At 44.4% G+C, this 21,056-nt stretch overlaps 9 protein-coding genes across 9 annotated transcripts; 6 read left to right on the top strand and 3 right to left on the bottom strand.

The window, feature by feature from the left end:
- Positions 1 to 267: 267 nt before the first annotated feature.
- TREMEDRAFT_39913 (uncharacterized protein) lies at positions 268 to 4,234 on the bottom strand (the record flags this gene model as incomplete). Its single annotated transcript, XM_007005627.1, has 17 exons — positions 268 to 765; positions 1,133 to 1,390; positions 1,500 to 1,530; positions 1,601 to 1,884; positions 1,945 to 2,053; positions 2,201 to 2,440; positions 2,669 to 2,782; positions 2,825 to 2,893; positions 2,939 to 3,010; positions 3,054 to 3,085; positions 3,152 to 3,212; positions 3,257 to 3,362; positions 3,467 to 3,603; positions 3,658 to 3,756; positions 3,807 to 3,866; positions 3,909 to 3,952; positions 4,051 to 4,234. The coding sequence occupies 17 exons, from the start codon at positions 4,232 to 4,234 to the stop codon at positions 392 to 394; spliced, it is 2,274 nt and encodes a 757-aa protein (XP_007005689.1). The 3' UTR covers positions 268 to 391.
- Positions 4,235 to 5,451: 1,217 nt separating this feature from the next.
- Positions 5,452 to 6,932, top strand: TREMEDRAFT_63629 (uncharacterized protein; the record flags this gene model as incomplete). The annotated part of the gene is made up of 2 exons (XM_007005791.1): positions 5,452 to 6,583; positions 6,847 to 6,932. The coding sequence occupies 2 exons, from the start codon at positions 5,452 to 5,454 to the stop codon at positions 6,930 to 6,932; spliced, it is 1,218 nt and encodes a 405-aa protein (XP_007005853.1).
- A 164-nt stretch (positions 6,933 to 7,096) lies between these two features.
- On the bottom strand, positions 7,097 to 8,976 carry TREMEDRAFT_32078 (uncharacterized protein; the record flags this gene model as incomplete). The annotated part of the gene is made up of 4 exons (XM_007005559.1): positions 7,097 to 7,341; positions 7,537 to 7,790; positions 8,117 to 8,235; positions 8,494 to 8,976. Coding segments are annotated over 4 exons (1,101 nt in total), but the record flags the coding sequence as incomplete, so codon positions are not given.
- A 444-nt stretch (positions 8,977 to 9,420) lies between these two features.
- Positions 9,421 to 10,427, top strand: TREMEDRAFT_63631 (uncharacterized protein; the record flags this gene model as incomplete). The annotated part of the gene is made up of 3 exons (XM_007005792.1): positions 9,421 to 9,575; positions 9,766 to 9,943; positions 10,266 to 10,427. 3 exons carry the CDS (start codon positions 9,421 to 9,423, stop codon positions 10,425 to 10,427), a joined length of 495 nt encoding a protein of 164 aa, XP_007005854.1.
- Positions 10,428 to 10,643: 216 nt separating this feature from the next.
- TREMEDRAFT_44795 (uncharacterized protein) lies at positions 10,644 to 11,626 on the bottom strand. Its single transcript, XM_007005658.1, has 4 exons — positions 11,572 to 11,626; positions 11,287 to 11,371; positions 10,964 to 11,090; positions 10,644 to 10,758 (listed from the first exon to the last, which is right to left on the bottom strand). Exons 1-4 carry the CDS (start codon positions 11,612 to 11,614, stop codon positions 10,675 to 10,677), a joined length of 339 nt encoding a protein of 112 aa, XP_007005720.1. The 5' UTR covers positions 11,615 to 11,626; the 3' UTR covers positions 10,644 to 10,674.
- Positions 11,627 to 12,380: 754 nt separating this feature from the next.
- Positions 12,381 to 13,294, top strand: TREMEDRAFT_63632 (uncharacterized protein; the record flags this gene model as incomplete). The annotated part of the gene is made up of 3 exons (XM_007005793.1): positions 12,381 to 12,422; positions 12,535 to 13,027; positions 13,158 to 13,294. 3 exons carry the CDS (start codon positions 12,381 to 12,383, stop codon positions 13,292 to 13,294), a joined length of 672 nt encoding a protein of 223 aa, XP_007005855.1.
- Positions 13,295 to 15,666: 2,372 nt separating this feature from the next.
- TREMEDRAFT_63633 (uncharacterized protein) lies at positions 15,667 to 16,380 on the top strand (the record flags this gene model as incomplete). Its single annotated transcript, XM_007005794.1, has 1 exon — positions 15,667 to 16,380. One exon carries the CDS (start codon positions 15,667 to 15,669, stop codon positions 16,378 to 16,380), a length of 714 nt encoding a protein of 237 aa, XP_007005856.1.
- A 464-nt stretch (positions 16,381 to 16,844) lies between these two features.
- Positions 16,845 to 17,579, top strand: TREMEDRAFT_63634 (uncharacterized protein; the record flags this gene model as incomplete). The annotated part of the gene is made up of 1 exon (XM_007005795.1): positions 16,845 to 17,579. One exon carries the CDS (start codon positions 16,845 to 16,847, stop codon positions 17,577 to 17,579), a length of 735 nt encoding a protein of 244 aa, XP_007005857.1.
- Positions 17,580 to 18,875: 1,296 nt separating this feature from the next.
- Positions 18,876 to 20,683, top strand: TREMEDRAFT_39920 (thiol-specific antioxidant protein 1). The gene is made up of 4 exons (XM_007005628.1): positions 18,876 to 18,972; positions 19,162 to 19,268; positions 19,527 to 19,693; positions 20,205 to 20,683. The coding sequence occupies exons 1-4, from the start codon at positions 18,944 to 18,946 to the stop codon at positions 20,481 to 20,483; spliced, it is 582 nt and encodes a 193-aa protein (XP_007005690.1). The 5' UTR covers positions 18,876 to 18,943; the 3' UTR covers positions 20,484 to 20,683.
- The last annotated feature ends 373 nt before the right edge of the window (positions 20,684 to 21,056 follow it).

Below are 21,056 nucleotides of genomic sequence, written 5' to 3' on the forward strand. Positions count from 1 at the left end.
ATCACATCACTCAACAACTCAACTCAACAACTCAACAACTCAACAACTCAACAACTCAACAACTCAACCGTTCTTCACTTTTCATGTTTTCACTCAAGAATGGCCGGTAATGGAGATGAGGGATACATCAATGCGGTCAATCAAAAAGACAAGTGTTTTGACAAGTCTCTTCACCTTCCCGCTCGAACCAACATATTCTCAAGCATTTCACGCGGAATAGTCGACGTCGTATTGTCAACATATCATAAGATAAAGGAGAAACAACTCTCAAACCAATACAAGATAATGCATTTTCTCTCGATCGAAATCACTTTGCAGTATCAACCAAAATTAATGTACAATCCTCCCATTTTTCCCAACACCCGAAGCAAGACAACTCTTAAACTTGTTTTCACTTCCTCGGAATCCGATAACCAGTATATATACCCATCTGAGTTCCATTCCCATAAACAGTCCCATTCACCTCTGTCCCATTTCCAAACACAGTCACATTCTTCCCATTCTCCAATTCGATGATCGGTATCAAAGGACAATTAGGTTGAGGTAAATATTGTCCGAATTCATTGGCCAACCATAAAACAACACCGTTGGTCCATCCGAAACCCACTTGAACCGTGTATTCCCCACCTCCACCAGAAGCGTCAGGATCGGTGATGTTGAATTTTTCAAACATGACGCCGGTGGTGCCGGCGGTGTAAGTGCCGGAAGCGTTGAGTTGAGAGATGGGGAGTTGGGTGAGAAGATTGGGAATCTCACCACCGGTGGCTGGGGTTAGTCAAGAGGTTTTCTCTACTTTTCTCCGTTGAAACTTGCGGCTTTGAGGTGAGGTACACGTGGAGGATATCGGGTGTATGACCAGAAGGGTATGAGAACATAGATCGGTTTAAGAAGGGTGATACTCAGAGATGGGTGATATCGGGAGCATTGCCGGTTTATCAAGAGAACATCGAAGTACGACCAGGGCCTTGAGGCTGATGGAGGGAACGTATGTCGGCTGAGAGGAGGGATGAATGGGAAAGCGTTTGAAACGTGCTTGAAGGTGGGATATTGTTCAGAAACACGGTGAAAGTTACTGCCAGTGTAGGATATGATATTTAGGATGAAGAGTAACAGAGCCCAAGAAGAAACTCACAATACCAAGTACAAAACGCCGCTTGCATATACCTCTCAGCCCATTCCACGCTCAAGGCCAAAGGCCATGGCTTTCCCTCGGTGTTCTGAACTTGTAACGTGGTATTACCTCCCAAACTCGGATCTTGTGGTTGCAATTGAGACTCGTTCAATCCCAGTTGGCCAGTGGTGACATTGTCGAAACTCAAAGTCAAGTTGGTCAAGACAGAAGCGTTAGGATTGACCCTTCCTAATGTTTCGAACGCTTTGATCGAAGTATCTTCCGATCAGCTGTACTCTATATTCCGACTTTATCTCCACCTCTGTGACGCCTTACATGACGTTTTCGAGTAAGAATGAGGGGTGTAGTTGACGAGGAGGATACTTACAAACATGTGGAGGCCAGGAGTTGGGAAAGTCCTAACAATCAGCACAATCCCGGACGGATGTAAATTATTGAAATGGTAATGACGATGAGATCAAGACGCACCCAATTCAAACCGGTATACAACAACGTAGCCACACTAGGTATACCCGGATACTTTCCTAACAAGTACCTGGCCCCTGAGACGACAGACAACGCCGCCGTATCGTTGCCCACAACTTCGGGAGGGGTTATATTCTGCCACAAAGGGATGGTACCCGCCGGCGTGTAGAGCTCGGAACGATTATTCGAAGTTAGGTTAAAGTCGTAGAACCATGATTTCGCAGGGTCCCAGTGAAGGTCGAGAATGGCGTCGGAGAGGTTGGAAGCCATTTGTCGGTGATATGCCGCTTGGGAGGTAGCATTGGAGATGTTTGTTGAATTAGTAGGAGTGGTGGTATTTGTCGAACTGGTGGAGTTGCTTGAATCTGTGGAATTAGCGGAACCGGTGGAGTTGCCTGAATCTGTGGAATTGATGAAATTGGTCGAGTTAGCGTAGACTTCGTAGAGATTCGCGAGCTGCAGGTCAATCATTAGTCCCTCACACTCCTCTTCTCCGTGAACTTTGGGTATTTAAGAGGGACGCGGATGAAGAATTTGTATGTGGAGATGTACAGACTGGATCTGCTAATCTTATGAGGATGGGAGAAGAGAAGAGCAACTCACAAGAGCATGATCACCCGCCAGTAACGAATTCAAATCCACCGGCACGATAGCCCGAACGTTCAAAGTCCTCAAAGCGGGGTTATTATCAGAAAGATTGATCACCGGCTGTTTACACCAGCGAGCTGAGTAATCCCATCCCGACTCGGCACCAGAGGCTAGTTCGGAGTATAGATCTGCTTTTCCTGTGTCGTTCAGAGTTGGTGTGGTCCCCATGACGGTTTCGTAATCTTCTTGGTATCCCTATAGGTCAACTTTCACCCATGGAAAAAGCATTTTTTGTGTATCTGATTGCGACTATTTGAAGGCGATGAAGACGGGTGCAGAACAAGTAGTGGAGGAGATCCAGTGATCAGAGGATACAGGGAAGATGGATACGAGACAAGTGTGAGGGAAATTGATGGGCGAAAAGCCCCGGGAGGAGGATGTGAGGGAAGGTGATGAAGAAGCGGGACGGGAGACATGACTCACTTCTGGTCGAGGAGCCGTATTCGTCACACTATAATGATATACCGTCCGATTCAACCCAGTATATGGCGATGTCACCGTTATAGATCGATTGTTATACCACCACAACATTTCGGCCTGTCCTCAGCTCTTTCCCCATAAACCTATGGCAGTACTCACCGAGGCCAACGGAAGGGCTCGTTCTAACATCGTCAGATTGCCCGTTTCTTGTATATAAGCATCCAACATCTTTACATCAGCTTTCCCCCAATGAGTGCGAGCGGTGAATCTCACCTGCACAAACATAGGCGGCTGGGACCGATTAAGGTAGTAGATCCTTCCGCCATTAGGGACAAAACCGTATACCTCTTAATCAGCTTACGGGCAGCACAGAGCAGACTCAGCTGACCGAGATGAAATCCATGAAGTTTGTCAAGAGATCTGATATAAGCTGGTTCTTCTTTGAATTGAGACAAGAGGATAAGAAAGTAGAGGGAGAGGACGGACCGGTGGCATATTCGAACAGCTGGGATTTCAATAGACCTTGGAGAATCCAGTAACTATCCCAGTGATAATCAGCAAAGACATCAAGAAAGGGAGGGAAAGACTTATATAGTAAATCTCTCGGTAGCGACCACCAGGGACGACGATGGTATTGTTCAGTGGGATGAGTGAAGATTCGCAGTCCCCGTTACATAGTGCGGATTGGTTGGTTTGACTGAAAGATTAGTCATGGTACAACCTTCATGTCAGAGTGGATGAGCAGCACATCAGGCAGTGTGACTTGTCGCCCAGGGGAGGAGTGGAAAAGGGGTTACTCACCGGATCAAGAGAGTCCAATAACTATTCACCACACTGACCCAGCCTTGGTAAATCGGGTCCGAGATATTGTTCAGTAAAGCCGGAGTAGAGTTGAACCCTTCGATGGGCACTTGTTCAAGTTCCAGTCCTTCTCCTTTCTATCGTTCGTCAGCGATACCCTAACCCGTGACTCCCATTTGGGAAGGACTCACGAAGTATTGTTCCACAAACTGTTCGATCTGGCCTACGGTGACATTAGCTGGGAGTTGATTGAAGGCTGCGTAGGTTTCGCTGAGATTGTGAAGGGTTGGCTATGAGTCAGGATCTTCCTCAATTTTGTCAAAAAAACGAAGAGACCCACTTTGTCCGGGAAGGTCTTCGAGTCTCCAAAGATGCCGGATAATTCTACATCTTGTAGTAGCTGATCATGAGTACTGCTTTTCGGTGATGGCGGAGGAGGCACTTGACCTGCGCAGAATGGCTCGTTGCTTCCCGCTTTACACCAATCTGTCGGTCAGCGCAAATCACTTCACGAGCTATGCCACCAGCGAGCTCTAGTATCAAGTGGGATATAACAAGGGAGACGAGAAGCAATAAGGACTCACATTGGGCAGGAGGATAACCGTTCTGACCCGGGACAGTATCGTTTAGCGAACCCGTAGGACTTGGCACAGAGGTAGTCACGGGAGTGGGGGAGAAGCTGGAACTGGCTGACGCTGAGGAAGAGGTGATGTTCTGAGCTGTCACAGTGAGTTGAGTGAGCAGGTATACCGTCAATAGGGACCACATCCCGCTGAGAATAAGGAGAAGAGGGAAGAGAAGCGAGTGAGCCTGGGTCAAGAGGTATGTCAGTAGCTCAGGCTTAGCTGTATGGTTGATCGGGCATCCATCCCCTCCCTCCCTCCCTCCCTCCCTCCCCTTGCGTCTTGCTTACGATTGATCGCTTGTCCTTGGCCGTCCCGGTAAAGTAGAATAAGCGAGTTCACATGTGGACGAGCGGGCAGAAGGAACGGAAGGAGCACATGGCCAGGAAACTTTGTTCCCCAGGTCGGGTTCAAATGTCGAAAGCTTGTTCGAGTGCCTGATGACATCATGGTAGTCCTCAACTCTGAACCCGACAATACAAGGTCACATTGCTGAGGCCACTGATCCACCGAGCAATGGATCCATTGAAGAAGACGATTGAGCAGGACTAATAGCGCATGCAGCTAGACCGAAAACCTACCGAAGGGATTTGACTTGTAGGAACACACACTAAGTACTGTTTTGGGGATCTTTCTGTGAAAGGAAAGGCTGGTCGGCGATCAGCGAGCTGGCCACTTGTAACGGTTCTATGCTGTGACTGCGCACAAAGGCCCGAATGTGTCTCTGTGGCTCAGCGGTTGCGTCGTGCGTTTGGTGAAGTCGAATCATGCGACTTTCGTGGAACCTTGTGTCCGTAGCGCAGGCACCGTGACCACGGTTTGACGACATCCAAGTGATGCATCTCTATGCAGTTTGTACATTGACAGTACTGAACATGCTCAAGTAGTTCACAGGCCTGACAGATCTGCTAAAGCGGATATGTAGTCCAGGCAGTATCCAATAGATCAATTTCATCACAAATCACTATTCAGGGATCTGGAGTGTTTAAAAAGGTCCATTTGGGGAACTGAATTCAAGACCATTCACCAATCACCAAACAAAGATATGCCACTAGTCAATAACTGCTCCATATGTGGTGCTTCCACTCTGTTGGATGGTGTTTTGAACTATATGCCTCACTGGGGTCCTGGGACCAAAGAAATGGGTCTGACACACCTCTTGTGAACACTAATAGTATCAGCACCTAGCACCTAGTAGTACAAAGCACCTCGCAACTCGTGCCCATTGCAGAAGGGTCTTTCCAACAATCTTCCTTGATCAGTCACGTGATCACATCGTCCCTTACGTGGAAAAATCGTTCCTACTGTAGCCTGTGTCTTCGTTCAAAGTTGCTACCTCACTTCCAACCTTCTCGTTCAACCATGTCCCCGATCCCGACGTCCTCACCAAACCTATACTCTTCTTTCCTCCCCATCCCTCTCCTCCTCTCTTCTTGTCTCCCCGGCGTATCTTCAACCTTCTCGACGCATTATATCTATGTCAGACCAAACCGACCCTCTCATTCAAAGCAATCCACCCAATCCACCCTTGCAGATACCACCTCATCCGACAGAACGATATTCCTATGTAACCTCCCAGTAGATATGACCGATAGACATCTTCGATTGATATTCCAACGATGGGGGGTCCTTGAATCTATCACTTTATCTTCAAGTTCTACTGGTGATATTTTAGAAAGTGTCATTTTGGCCGATGAAGAAGAAAATTTTCATTCCGATTCCGATTCTGATTCTGATTCTGCGTCTCAATCTGATCATGTGGAATCAAAGGACAATAACGATGTTTCGAAGGAATCAAAATACCATAACGATATCGATACCACTGCAGAAGATGAGGTGAAAAACAAGATACCCGAATTAACATTCATAAACTCTAATATCTCTCGTCGTGAAAAACGTAGAAAACGACAAATCACAAAAATACCTTCAATCATACCACTTCCTAATCCACCTCGTCCATTTGGGAAATCAGGTTTAAGAACAGCACACATAACATTTCTTTCGAACATTTCTCTTAATAGATTATTCTCTTCTTCTCCCAATCCAATCCAAATGAACGATTATCTATCATCTTCTCACCATACCTCTATACGCTCTGAAACAAGGAAAGAACTTCAGAAACGTAAGGAAGAAATGGAAAGGGAAGATGGGGATGAAGTAGTACTTGGATTAAATCATTATTTGAAAAGATATAATTCTTCAAGACCGAATTTATCACTTATAAAAGTTCATGCGGATAGTGCTTTGGATAAATACGATCATTTACATTCTCTTTTATTATCTTCTCGTGCGAGGAAAAGAGGAGCAGGAGCTTTAGTTGATGATGAGGGTTTTACGGTTGTCGTTAGGGGTGGTAGACATGGTAGGACTGGAGGTGAAATGGGTGTTGGTGTAGTTAGTCAAAAAGGAAATTTGCAAAAGTTTGAACGGAAGAAGAAATTGGAAGTAGTTGGGGAATTTTATAAGTTTCAACGTACTGATAAGAGAAGACAAGGTTAGTAAATTTCTTTTCTGATCTACACCCCCCCCTCTCTCCTTTCGGTGAGGTATCTATCAACCTATCAACGTTCAAAAAAGGTTGAAACATTGGAGGAATACCAATTTCAATTTTATGATATTATGACTTCCTAAATATCTCTTCCATGACAATCTTCGTAGGAAAACTGGCTGGCAGTGTTAGTATACCTCGTGGCCAAGTCACTTTACGAACATCGTCGGAACCCTTGAAATAGTCGAAAGGATAAAGCTAAGTTGTAGAACTAGCAGGTCTTCGAAAACAATTCGAATCGGATAAAGCGAGAGTGGAAGAGATGAGAAATTCTAAACGATTAAAACCTTATTGAACCATCGTCTCACCAAAAAAAAGTACATCCAGTCGTTACACTCCACATGGGATAAAAACCTGTTATGACGTAGAACGGATACTATCACATGATGTGGGATAGAGAAGGGATTTTAGACGCAAAGGGATTTGTTGAAATGTATGCATCTCGTATACTTTATCTTTCTATCGATGTAAATTCCCTCTCCATCCTGATCCATCATTCTCAATGGAAGTATTTTCTTTATCTATAGCTTTCGCACGTAAATCAGCTTGTTCCACAGCTCTTGTAATGTCCATAATCTCTTGTGGTCTAAGGTGGAATGTCTCCGCCAGACGGGATATTTTCTCGGTGGATAATAAAACACTAGGATGTCTAGATGTATTGTTAGCTTTTTCTTCTTTCTCTTTCTCTTTCTCTTTCTCTTTCTCTTTCTCTTTCTCTTTCTCTCCCTGGAGTCCAGTAGTCTTCTCAACATTGTCCATTGTTTCTCCTTCATCTTGCACTTGCCCATCTTTGACCATGACTTCCCCCATTTCTTCATTTGTCCCAGGAGATTCGTTCATTGTGGTGGAAGTCGTAGTGTCGTTCGGGGCGTAAATCATTTCTTTAGGTGTAGAAGTACTATCCCCAACTCCTGTCAAGCCATTCGATTCAGATACTTTCGTAGGTCCTGAGTGGTCCATATGATTTGATTCTTGGTACACATCTGTCAAAATCGTCGATGGCACTTCTTTGATCATACCCAATCTTAATAATCCTTCGAGGTATGTCGCCCCTCTCCAGGCTTTGTAATGACTCCAAGCTCGCCATAAGACGTAAAAGAGGGGGAAATTGGGGATGATGGGTATGAGGGCGAAGGGGAAGGTGACGGGTGAGCTGGGGTCAGTCATGTTCGACGGGTGAAACGCTTTTGTGGACTCTTGATGATTCGATGACATCACGAACTGGGTGTTCAGGTGCAGAGGGATTATGGGTCTGACAATTAGGAAACGAGGAAAGAGGATGTCTACATAGGTGGGTATGGAGGGAAGAAGGAGGGCGAGTCAGTTGGGCTGTTGAACTATTGAGCTGTTGAGCTGTTGAATTAGGTACAAGTTGAAAAGGGAGGTGGTTGAGAGATGACAAGATGAAGGTGGGAGGAAGGGCGCCCAGGTACCCATGAAAAGTGTTTGATGAAGATTAGTGAGAAGGGAGCAACTCACAATACCAATGACCGGATCATCATCTTTCGATGATAAGGAACTCTATGTACCAACATCTTGTCTAGTTTGGGTATCAACGGAGGCATAGGGTCTTTCAAATTCGGGTATAGTAATGGTATCTGCATACTATGAGCTCATCTTTATCATCATAAATGTCTATCATCTCCCCCCCCCCCCTCTTCTTCCCCCCTCTTCTCAAGATAGAAACACCTCTGCAACTTCACTACAACCTCATGAAAATCCATCTACTAACCGAACACACAATCGACACCCATGAACGAAACTCCATAGTCGAATGTGGGTATTGAAAACTGAACGTGGGAATCATGAATGAATGTGTGATATATAAAATGATAAAAGAAACTCTCAAAACGCACCTCTATTCTTTCCTGTATTTCACCATCTTTGACCAACTTCACACCTCTACCCTCATGTACCCCTTTCAAAGCCCATTCTTCATATTCAATCTTATCCATCAATCCTTCCCCTCTTGAATAAAACCAACCCATCCAACTATCTTTCGGTTTCTCACCTAATTTCAACCAAGCGTCCGAAGCACGTTGAAGAGCTCGGGAGGTGAGTGAAGGTGGAGAACTTTCTGGTGAAGGGTCAGGTTGAGATACATGAAAGAGGAGTAGAGGGGAGGTTTGGTCTGTATCTTGGTTGACAGTGGATGTTTTCGTCTCATTTGAGTCATTGTTCACTATGTTTTGCTCTGGGTTCTCCGTTTTGGGAGTAATTGAGGTGGAAGAGTCGAGTGGTTTTGTAGGGGGAGTGTTTTTGGGAAGCGGGAGAGGGAGATTGGGACGAGGTAAACGAGATAATGGTAGAGCGAAGATTCGGAATGGACGTGACATTTTTGATACTCTTTATCTTCCTTTTGGAAGAATCAGCATTGAAGTTCACAGTGGGAGGGAGAGACTACTCACCTTCACTCGTGGAGAGTCAATTGATAGATATGACAGAGAGAAAGGATAAAATCAAGATTAAAGAGGAACAAGTGAACACGTTCAAAAGTTTTTGTTCTGCCGATCGTCGACGTCATGACGGCTTTTTCGGCGGTTCACTCTTTCTTCATCTTCTATCTTCTTATCCTCTATATCTCTTCATATCAACCTCACCACACTACTAAGATATAGTATACACAACTTGAACAACTCCCTTGAAGAAGGTACCTCGTTATCTGAACGAATGTCTTAAAGCAGGTGAATTGAGTGGAATATAAAACATCAAAGACGACATAACCCTTCGAACTCTGGTCTATGTGAATGACATCTATTCATCATACTTACAATACTTAAGAAATGTCTGAATCCGAACCCTCCCCCCAACAAATCCAAAATCCTCAAGAAACGACTTTACAGAAAACACGTACCAATCTCGCTTATCTACTCCTGGGCTCAAGAGCCAGTACAGTGCCTTCCAGTCGTAGAGTTAGAACAGCTTTAACAACTGCCAGGTAAGTTTCGTAACCTCTCTCCTGACCGTATTCTCTTCGTCAATACCTCATCATCCTCCATGGTCTATAGAAATACGTCCGTTAGAAGATTCATTACAATTTTATTCACATTGTAATTGTGAAAGGGAACAATGGCGAATTATATTGTAATTGCGAAAGGAAATAATAACGGTGAATGCTGAGAAATAAGATATTTGATTCGGTATATCATCCGTAGGGTATTACGATATGCGAAATACGCAATTATAGGAGCAGCCGTAGCTGCTGCTGCTGGGACTTTAGGTGTTTTCGGAGGAGGATTAACTTTTTTCGCTGCTCCTGGTATATTAACTGGTATGGGGATAGGTTTATTGACAGGGGTTATCAAGGTTAGCTTTTATTTTACTCTTCTTTCCTCCCTCCTCTCTTTTCTCCCCTTTCCTAGCAGCATAACATGTCGAGAGACAATAAAACTTGTTACGTTCGTCTTCTGATATGAACCTCTTCATACTTTTTTCCCTCGCCTTCTTCTTTCCGCGCAACTTACGAAGCCTCTTTGGCTGATGATGTTCTCTCCGTGCTCGTTCGATCTCCACATTACCCTAATCTTCCAATCTCTCAAACTAACAAGATTGTACTGGTCATGAGATCATGTAGTTTTGTGACTCGTCACAGTCGGAACTTGGGATTGAGTACTGCCGCTGAGATCAGTTCGGATGGAAACATCGTGGGAATCACTTCCGAAGCGATTTATCAACTATGCGTTCCCGTGCTCAGGCTGGACATGATGGAGCTGAAGATGAGGCGTTGGATGCGGAGGGTGAGGCCAGAAGGTTGGACCAGGAGAAGAGTGAGAGAAGGAGGGATGTATGAATGAGGGTTTGATTTAACAGTATGTAGCATAGAGCAATCAATAGCACGCACGACACATGACACAATGCAAATGGTAGAACCTTGAGGGGACCATAAGCACATCCGTTCAAGGAAAGAGTATTGAGAGATGTTGTGGGACGTGAGTTAACGATCAGGAAGATCTGGATGAGGAGGGTGTGAAACGAGAGACGACACATGTGAACAGGATGATGATTCGGAAATCTCAATGCATGAATACACTACAGATCTAATGACCGGTTTGACGACGTTGCTCCTGGATTACTCCAGAAAGTTCTTCGATCTTACGCTTGGAACGGAGGAGGGTTCCGAGCTGATTATCAGCATGTGTACACAAGATAATACCCATAGCGACAGTATATCACCCAACCCCACCAAAGCGCGCGGTCTACCACCCCCAAGGGGAAATTATAAGTAGGAGGAACACACAACGCAAGAGTTGTAGCACATTCATCAAGGGGGAGATATTGGGCTCAAAAGGAAGGTAGAAGTCGAGCTGAGAGAAAAACCCAACTCACCCTCTTCTTCATGAGCTTCTTCGCCTTTTTGTCTTTGGAGTTACGAAGCAATTCCATAACACGTCTCTCGTATGGGGCGAACCCGGCGACTTCACGGATGATAGATCTGACGAAGACGTTGTTTTGGCTGATTGTCAGTGAAAGTTTTTCTCATTGTCATCCCTCTACACAGGGGGGTGATTCCGGGTACAGCATTCGACCAGTATATTCATCCTTATGATTTGCTCGATCTAAAATGCACTGTTGAATGGAAGGAATAACAAGAGACTGTATGGGGTAGATTTGAAGGAAGATATCAAAGATGCGGAGAACGATGGACTCACGATTTGACACCTTTCTTATGGGAAGGTTTCTCGGCTTTGGGAATGACGGTAGTGGGTCGACCTTTGTTGGCGCCGACTCGAAGATCTGTCCGTGAGTTTCCACGCACATCATGTCCCCTCTTCCACAGTATCCGAGTGAATCCACGTTGACAACATCTTTTTCGCACTCAAACCCGGAGAAGGACTCCTCTCAAATGATATCCCGATGAATTCACCGTCCATTCCAACCCCTTGACCCTCACTCGACTAGGCAGCACATATGAAAGAGAAGGAGGTAATACTCACTGGACCTTGGTTTTGGGGCAGAGGACATTTCTACGTCTGCCATCTTGTGACCTTGATGTTATGGTATGAAGATTGCAAACGCACCAACAAGGGGGGAAGGAGGTTTCGAGGGACGATGATCGAAACTCCGATAACACCGATGAATGTGGCACTGAATTTCCACCCAAGTTGGCATGGCACCGAGTTTAGAGAGGATTTCTCTTTCCTATATGTATACCGACCTACCATGGGACCTTTAGTGATAACTATGATTGGAACTTAATGGAGTCGGTAAAATGGAAATTGCCTTTTTAAAACTTCTCTTTGTTCACCCTTGTAAGAAAGAGGGGTTTCGCTTTTGGCATACAATTCGTTGATCGCTAGTTTCCTTGTAACTTAAGCTAGGCCTTATCTCTGTCGTTTGAAATTATGAACTTTTCAGAATGCATATATATGATTTCTGTCCTTACTATCTCTCTCTCAGAGTATATGATGCTTTTGTGGTGTCAGAGTGCTTACGTGCGATGTACTACTGGTTGTAGAAAACACAGAGGGGGTTTATGGCAATTAATCGAACTGGCATCGTTTGCTCTTCAACACATTTCGAGCTTCGACACCTTCAACATGTACCATATTGCCGTGCAAATACTTCCATGATCTATTACGACCTGCAACATCCCGGAGAGGACAATGACATGACTCAAGATACTGTACCTTCAGTATATAATATCTCACAGGATAGAAGTAGCCGGTGACTCTTGAGCTAGGTTAATAAGACAAAGATGAAACCCCTAGGCCTACTCAAATCCTCTTCCTCGGTCATACCCTCCATGCCGGATTTCTCAGCCCTACGTCGGATAACAGGTCCCAGAGTAAGTTGCTCTTTATCTCCTCTACAGTACATCTCCCATCCATTCCTCAGACTAGACATGTGGCATGGGCCACAATGAGGCATCGATAAGCCCAGGAAGAACTGATTTACAGATAACATTCAGACGTGTAAACTTCGACCTGATCTCCCCCATCTTCACCCGTAGAGGTATACCAACATATCGTTCATCTTTCTTCTCACTACGTTCTTGTCGTTCCTCATCTTTACCCCCAGCACCAAACCCACCATTCCCTATCCGCTTGTCTGTGCGCTCTGCTCAACTAACACAAACCCCATTTTCCAACAACAAAAAATCTTTACCGACCCTGACATCTATCTCACCGTACACCGGAGCCGAAACAAGTGATGTCACAAGAAGCTACAGCCGAAACGATCAAGACGAATGGATCAGAAGCGAGGGTAAAGAGAGCGTGAGGGATAAGAAGGAGGAGGGAGACAAGATGATTCGATTTTGTATCATAGTCACCAAAAATGCAGTGTCGAAATACGCCGTAGAGCGTAACAGAGTGAAAGGGAGGTTTAAAGTTGCTGTAGAGGCCGTGGTGAATCGTGGCATTGGAGGTGATATAGATTTACTTGATCAAGGTGAGTTCGAAGAACCATTATCATACTCCCTTTCCTTTTTTCATTTCGCAAGCCACATTCAAATTCCGAAAACTGAAATGTATCCTTTGTGGATGAGAGATTGTTGTAGTGAACAAGACTAACGAGGCAGAGAAGATTTACGTGGCTAATCTGTCATCTAAGATTTACGATGCCGACTTTGAAAATCTAGTGGAGGAAGTAGCGAAGGGATTGAATTTTCTCAAGGGGTATGTACCGAAGAGAAAAGGGTTCAAAGTTCCGCGATAAGTAGAATATCTCATCGCTCAACAGCTGACTTCGCTTTGAAACTTCACGAATCTATAGGCACTGGTCCACGGTCGACTGTGCAAGTTTGCAACAGCCAAGATGTCATGCCACGGTCTACAGGAAATCATAAGGGCTCAGAGATGACGGATGTTCATTTCTGGCGATACACCGATATAAATCCATATTAGACCTTGTTAAAGACTAGAGCGGCTATATGATTTCCATGATTGTCAGTGATCTTCGATTGGATATAAGCTACATGTCGACACTCTCTAATTCGTCCCACAATACTCTCATCCTTGTCAACAACATGTCCCCCCCCCCCTCCCCAAAATGGCTGGCATATTACGCTCCATACCATCTACTCCTCATGACACATCCGCCATTCCTTTCACTCGTCCATCTTAAACACGCCATCGTCCAACAGGTCAACCATCCAACACTTCGCTTTCACCTTCCATTATCGGACCTTATTAGTCCGAACGGTCTTGTTATGTAATTAGCGATGACTTCGTCAATGCGAGCTTTCATCTCAAGACGATCTCCGAAGCCTGTGCACACGTTCCGACTCTCCTCTAATGCCTTGTTTGGAGTTTGGTGGTCACCGATACCACCCCCTTCGTATCCTTTGTTGACACGAGTTTCATTTTGTACGCCGACTAGGGGAGATTGGAGAAATATATATGAGTCCGTTCGCTCTTATCACTTCATACGTTCTTACGTTCTTACACTCATTACCTCGATCAACGCACAATCCATCAGCCAGTCTATACTCAAACACTAAAGAACAATCATCTGATCAGTGGTCACTATCTAAATACATCTGCTGAGTCAAAGATAACGAACACAAAATGAAGGCATTCGGTCGTTCCCAATCGTCCATCAAAGACGTTCCTCGCAAGGTCATTCGAATTCAGTTCAACCCAATCCGAATGATACTAGAATCGACATTGGTTCTCTTCTCGTAGATCCCCAGACTCCTGGGTATCCCACCGATAAAGCCACATTGGACTATTTTAGGGCCGCAATTGCCGCTGATTCGGCTTCGTCTGCCAATAAAAATCGGGGAGACATCATTGTATCTATCCCTGAAGAGACTGATAAAGACGCAGAATTCGACGAGTTTGATGATGAATACGATATTCAGACTCCAAAGGGAGACAAAGCAGATCTTGGTCATACCTCTCAACAAGCATCTTACCTCGGACGGCCAGTCAATCAAGATATATATCCCCAGATGTCAATGGAGGAATGTATCAGTAATGTCCTCATGACATACTCACAACCTTCTGGGTTGCCTACGCGTCTTTCTCGAAGTCGTACCGCTCAGAATATGTTGTCATTGGCTACAATTCAACCGGCTACCGAAAATGTTCGATTGAATTTCGACGTCAACAGCGCTTCAATGAATCTCGACGAGCATCTTTTGATTGACGCTGATCCTCTCCATTGGGGGAATTGTTCGAGTTGCGGGACTATCATGTATGGTCCGGCCAATTTCTATCGTTGGCCAAATGGTTCTTTTTGCACCTCGAGATGTTTGAAGGCTTCTCAGAAGACGCAAGCATATGGTTCAGGTTCCACTTGATTCCGAGGATGTGCTGAGTACTGATGAATAGAGGAGAGAAAGCTATCACATGTGATACTACGGTAGGTTAGATTAGGAGGATTGAGATGGGTGTGTGACACTCAGATACTTCTACTGATAAGTTGGGATGCATACTGATTGAAACGGACTTGACTTATCGACTCATGTTACCTTTAGACCTTGGGATATCACTCGACGTCTAACTCTTCTCTCTTTAATCGATGGGTATAATTGAAGGGACGGGGGGGAGTCGAATCATTTCTCATTGTCTTGATCCTTATCAAACGCTGACACAGAAACTGACTTTCAACATCCTTTTTTTATGATAACGTAATATGACGACTTACGACTGAGTTTCTGACTTTGATCATGAAACGCAATCATTCTATCATTTATTTCATTCATCTGGTCTTTCATGCTTCAGCCTCATTCAAGATCATGGCAATCACGACAGTCGAAAACATTTTGACGTGCTTAATTGATCGGAGACATTGCTGTTCAATACTCGTTCCGATTAAAATACCGATTCAGACAAACAACTCGATTATATAACAATCTATTTCCCTTCGTCTCTCCCAATCGTCTCTTTCCTTGGAAAACGTATGATAGAATTATCAACATCCCTTTAAACATATACTTACTCTACCTGAACAACCCTTGACAATATACGACACACGAACTCAAAAACTACCACAGTCGAAAGCATCAAATCTTTACTTTGATTACGTTCGATCAAGAGCAAGAAATCCTTGAAACCAAAAAGAAACATAGAGATCGAGTCACTATGCCATCTCGAAGGTCGAAAAACAATTCCGGCGGTCCTCAAAAGATCGACTCCCTGCCCATTCGATCTCGTCCATCAGGACACAACGCAACCCATACCTCACATTCTCCCCAAGGTACTTCTCTTTCTCCGATAGACCCAAAACTTCATGACTATGCCAAGCTGATCAACAAGCTACCAGAATATCAATCTCAACAATATTCCTCTTCCAACCGAGCTCTTATCGGGGATTATAATCCTCAAACAAGTCAAGAAACCAACACAGCCACTGAAGGGAACTATGATCCAACTTCATCCGAAGACTTTTCAACGATACAAGAACAAACCCCTCCAATCTCATTAAAAATGTCTCCTTATCAAGATCCTATCTCAGTTTCAAAAGATTATCAAACATATCTCGATCCTACTGATACATTAACATTTCCATGTGTTTCTTGTGGTATATCAATGTATCGAGCTGACGATATTTCAATCTGGCCATACGGTCGATATTGTTCAGTTGAATGTCAAGGTGAAAGTTATAATGTCAAATTTTCAGAATGGAATCAAGTGACAAAACTGACAAAACCACAAATGTTATCCTTAGATCCTGATGAGAATAATTGGATGGAAAGTTGTGATTGTGGGATTATCATGTACAAATCTCGGATCGAAAAAATTTGGCCTAACCAACCTTTTTGTTCCGATGTTTGTTCGGACACTTGGGGACAATAAGGAAAGATATTTCTCCGATAGATGAGATGAATGATGTCGGACTGAATTGTAAGAAACGCGAGGAAGAAATATCACAAAATCTTTATCATCTCCTTTCTTCCATCTCTTACCTGAAGCTCCTTTTAGTGATGATGACCTCCTTACACAATGGTCACATATGTCGTGATTGTAGAGTAGACAAGACACATATGACTTTGATGTTTCAAATTTGACACTTGGGATCTTACTGTATCTCCGACCCCGACCGGAACTCCTTTGAATACCATCGATTCAAAACATACTGTATCATCCTCACCCGACCAACTCCGCCTGACACTCGACTGAAATATATAATCGTACCGTTTCCCTCAAGAAGTCAAGTCAACCATCCTTATCAGGACTCATACCAACTTCACATTCTATCTACGTATACATTATTTTAATCAATTCAAGATCCATCAAAGAAGCAAAAGATACAAGACGATATGAACAACTCTAATTACAACGAAGATGACATCTCACAATACCTTCCAACTCCAGATCAATCACCCCCGAACCCACCTGACCAATCAACCTTCAACTGTGATCCATTATCAAACTTTCAATATGAACCTTCTCAATTCTCAATCGATCAAATCATGTTTGAACAAAATAAAATGTGGGTCCGTGATTGGCCTGATCATGCCACATATCAACTATCAGCCCAAGAAATCTTACTTCTCGATCCTAATCAAGATCATTGGCCTTCTTGTCAAACTTGTCAAACAATAATGTTTCAAGGTCAAGATCAATCTCGTTGGAGGTATGGTCCATATTGTACTCAATCTTGTGCCGGGCAGACCTCAAATGTGAGATTTGGATTCAATACTCCTGTGTATAATCACACTCAGAATCAGATGGACAAGGAGGGTGACAAGTGGTCACTTTGTATGGGTTGTAACACGAATTTGTTCAACGTTTCGGATACGGTACTTTGGCCTCATGGGCAATTTTGTTCCACCAAATGTTCGGAAAACGCCAACAGGCGGGTGGAAGCAAGATTAATGTTTGATGGTCCAGTGAGGACATTCACAGTGGCACAGACTATGACAATGGCTCGGTTTGGTCGAACTTGCTCAAATTGTGATACTTGTGAGAACAAAATGATCGATGTTGAAAATACGAACTGCTGGCCGCATGGTACTAAATGTTCCACGGCTTGCACGACTAGGAGGAAATGAATATGAGTTGTTAGTGGTCCAAGAGTTTCTCATGACCAGTACTTACGACGTATGAACAGCATAACTCCCACTAGTGAGAACTTCAATCGACTCTTTTGGAAAGATTTATAGGTATGAGGTTGGTATTTGGTCATGATAAGTTTTCCGTACTCATGTGTGAGATTCTCTGATGATATTACGATACATTAATTTCCCCTCAGAAGCACAGTCAAAACACTCCCGACTTCAGGTCGGACTATTTCTACAACATGTGAGAAGTTTTCGGAAGGCGTCTGGTCCATACTTTCCTTACATGCGGTTCAATTCCTCCCCCCCCTCCCCCCTCCCCGGGACACGGGCTCAAAACACTTCGTGGCGAGATCGGAGAACATCTCAAACATGTGAGATGTGACTGTTTAGAAACATTTACCTTTCATCTTGAATTTCATATCCATTGACAATATACTTCCCAATCTTCTGGGACCTCTTCTTGACCTGCGACTAGATGACACATGTTGTGGTAACGAATTTGGCACTTTACGTCGAACTGTCAAAGTTCCCCTGTGAACCTCCAACTCCAACTCCGTTGAGTGTCATCAACTTATTCAACATACCTCGTGATGCTGAATCTCATGCTATTTATAATGTTCCTCTCAAGAGGTCAAATTTCCCCATAACAATTTCGAAATGGTCAAGTTGTGATGAGTGTGCAACAAGGATATTTAATGTTAGGGATAGCATCGCATGGCCTCATGGGAATAAATGCTCGACGGCTTGTACAGAGATAAGGAGGTAAGTAGTTGAAGGGTGAAAGATGTACGGAAAGCGGGTGATGCATACGAGGATTTGATGAGAGAGAGAGAATCAGAGAATCGAATATGATCCTAGCGTCAACGTCTGGATTTGAGTATAGTACCCGACAGAAGAACGATTTAGGACCGATTCAGAACCGAGTGGATCATGTTCACCGCATTGCACGTAGTTGTCGTGTATATAACGATTGTGAGAACCACATTGACTGGGTCTCATATCCTGTTCCCGGTATGAGGTGGGAAGACGATGTTTCGATCTTCTCGGTCTGATCCGATATCCTTACTCGTGCTGTACTTGTACTCCTACTTGAGCATTTACACCGGCAACTGTGAGTAGGAGAAAGAGAGGTTGCGCTTCCCCGGCCCGGTCAAGTCCGAAAAAGAGAACGCTTATCTCGTCCCTGAATGATTGACGCCATCAACGTACAGTAATCCGCCACACGGCATTTCCGTTCACCGTGGAACTTTGTGGAATTTACACAAGACTTTCTACTCTTCCCTACCACTTTCTTCTTCCACAACCACAACCACTTGCCATTTCTATAACAGGACAAAGTACAAAAGATCACAACCATGTCACCTCAGATCCAAAAACCAGCACCGTGAGTCGTCCCCATCGACATTGGTCACAGACGTGGCGTGGGAAGGTTGGCGTGAAAGGGAGGACGCGTAGGCGACGATACAAACACTCCTTCGCTCGATGAGAGATGAGTAAGGAGAAAGTGAGAGGGAGAGATGGATGGGAATGGTGTATGAACTATAAGACAGTAGTTGTTCAAGCTGATAATCAGCGACTTCGCAGGGACAGCCGTGAAAGAAGGTTCTTTCGATGAGATCAAACTTGCGGATTTCAAAGGGAAATGGGTAGTCTTAGTCTTCTACCCAATGGACTTTACTTGTGAGTAATCTTCTCTCTACTACATCTTGTATTCGGCTGATATTGATCCTTCCCTACTCTACAATCATATCTTCTTCTCGTATTTACCATTCATGTCACTCAATCTACCATATCCTCCCTTACCTCCCGATCCCGTCCTGCTCCCCCTCTTCTTGCTCGTTTACTATCCGACGATCTTTCTGTCTATGACAACCTTCTCATCCCCATTATCGTCTCTTTTGACACTCCCCAACAAATTTACTACTCCCCAACGAACAGTCGTCTGCCCTACCGAGATCCTCGCTTTCAACAAGGCCCTTCCTCAATTCGCCGCAATCGACGCAGAGGTCATTTGCGTTTCTACCGATTCCGAATTCACTCATCTCGCTTGGAGTCAGACTCCTCGTCAGGAAGGTGGTTTAGGACCTGATCTCAAGTTGACCTTGGTGGGTTTTCTATTCTTGTGTAAAAAGTTGGATGTGGGCTGATATACTCTCTTCTTTCTTTTGATCACACATGACCCCTTCTAACCGATCATTTGATACTTTCCACATTCCGATCATAATCACCCACCACATCATCTACGGATGATTTCAATTGTTTCTGCTGCACGGCTATCACATGACTCACTGCGCGTGCCGTACCAATGGACATCTTGACCCCACATGCCATCTCATGAATCGTCCTTGTTCCTTCCTTTGTCCTCACACATACCCTCTTATACCACCCGACCCTACGCAATCCGACATGTCAAAACCCATACTCCTCACTCAAACCCTATGCTTCCTCCACGGGTCTCACCTGGCTTTCCCATTTTCCCCACTCCCTCCTATTCTGCCGTACTCTCCACACTCCCTCGTCCCTTTACCATTCTCTTGTACCCGCTACACTCCTCCACACCCTTTCGCACTCCCTCATACTCGCTTCGCTCGTGCTCAACCGTGCTCGCCCTTACAGCTCGCCGACCGTTCTCACGCCGTCGCCAAAGCCTACGGAGTACTCCTCCCCGAAGAAGGTATAGCTCTCCGAGGAACATTCTTCATCGACCCCAAAGGTATCCTCCGCGCATCTCACATCCACGATCTCCCCGTCGGTCGTTCGGTAGAAGAAACCGTTCGTGTGGTCAAAGCGTTCCAATTCACAGACGAACATGGTGAAGTTTGTCCAGCAGGATGGGAAGAAGGAAAAGAGACTATTGATACTAGTAACAAACTAGCTTATTTCAGTAAGCAGTGAGCTTTGTCTTTAATATCTTCCCATTTGCCGTTGATCTTATTCGTGGGAGTTGGACGATAAATCTCTTCTTTGGTGTTGGATCTTGTGAAACATTGGTTAGAGAGGAGAATGAGGTTGGATGTTGGATGTGTCAAGGGAAAGAAGGGGATACAGGTAGATTTAGAATTAAAGTGCATGGATGTTTATTTGTTTTTTGTCACACATTTTTCCAATTTAATTGTTCTTTGCATATGAGAATATGAGGAAGATACGGGGCTGAAACGTAAGGTATGATTTTGAATCGGGTATAGATGTGAAACGAAAAGTCGAACATGAAAATGGTCAGACCGATGGGATAGAGGGTAAACGTAGAAAGATATGATCAAACGAATTCTCTCCTTCCTTACCCACATTGAACCTCTGTCCGCTCTTTCATCACTTTCGAACAATGTTTCCCCCTTTTCTCAGCTTCTCTACCTCTGTCTTAGATGTCAACTTTTGGAATCATGGGTCATAAGCTGTCCATTCCATGCAGAAACAGGATTATCAATACACAATCAGTCAGAATCATCATGTCAGATGATAAAAATGTCA

This window comes from Tremella mesenterica (genome assembly GCF_000271645.1).
Source record: "Tremella mesenterica DSM 1558 unplaced genomic scaffold TREMEscaffold_8, whole genome shotgun sequence".
Lineage (NCBI taxonomy): Eukaryota > Fungi > Basidiomycota > Tremellomycetes > Tremellales > Tremellaceae > Tremella > Tremella mesenterica.

Excerpts from the sequence above, each read along its gene's own strand:
- TREMEDRAFT_44795 (XM_007005658.1), bottom strand. The coding sequence starts at position 11,614 with ATGGCAGACGTAGAAATGTCCTCTGCCCCAAAACCAAGGTCCA. Across the intron at positions 11,372-11,571 it reads TGCCCCAAAACCAAGGTCCA|ATCTTCGAGTCGGCGCCAAC; the intron begins GTGAGTATTACC and ends ACTCACGGACAG. Across the intron at positions 10,759-10,963 it reads AGAAGCTCATGAAGAAGAGG|CTCGGAACCCTCCTCCGTTC; the intron begins GTGAGTTGGGTT and ends GCTGATAATCAG.
- TREMEDRAFT_39920 (XM_007005628.1), top strand. The coding sequence starts at position 18,944 with ATGTCACCTCAGATCCAAAAACCAGCACC. Across the intron at positions 19,269-19,526 it reads CTACCCAATGGACTTTACTT|TCGTCTGCCCTACCGAGATC; the intron begins GTGAGTAATCTT and ends CCCAACGAACAG. Across the intron at positions 19,694-20,204 it reads CTGATCTCAAGTTGACCTTG|CTCGCCGACCGTTCTCACGC; the intron begins GTGGGTTTTCTA and ends TCGCCCTTACAG.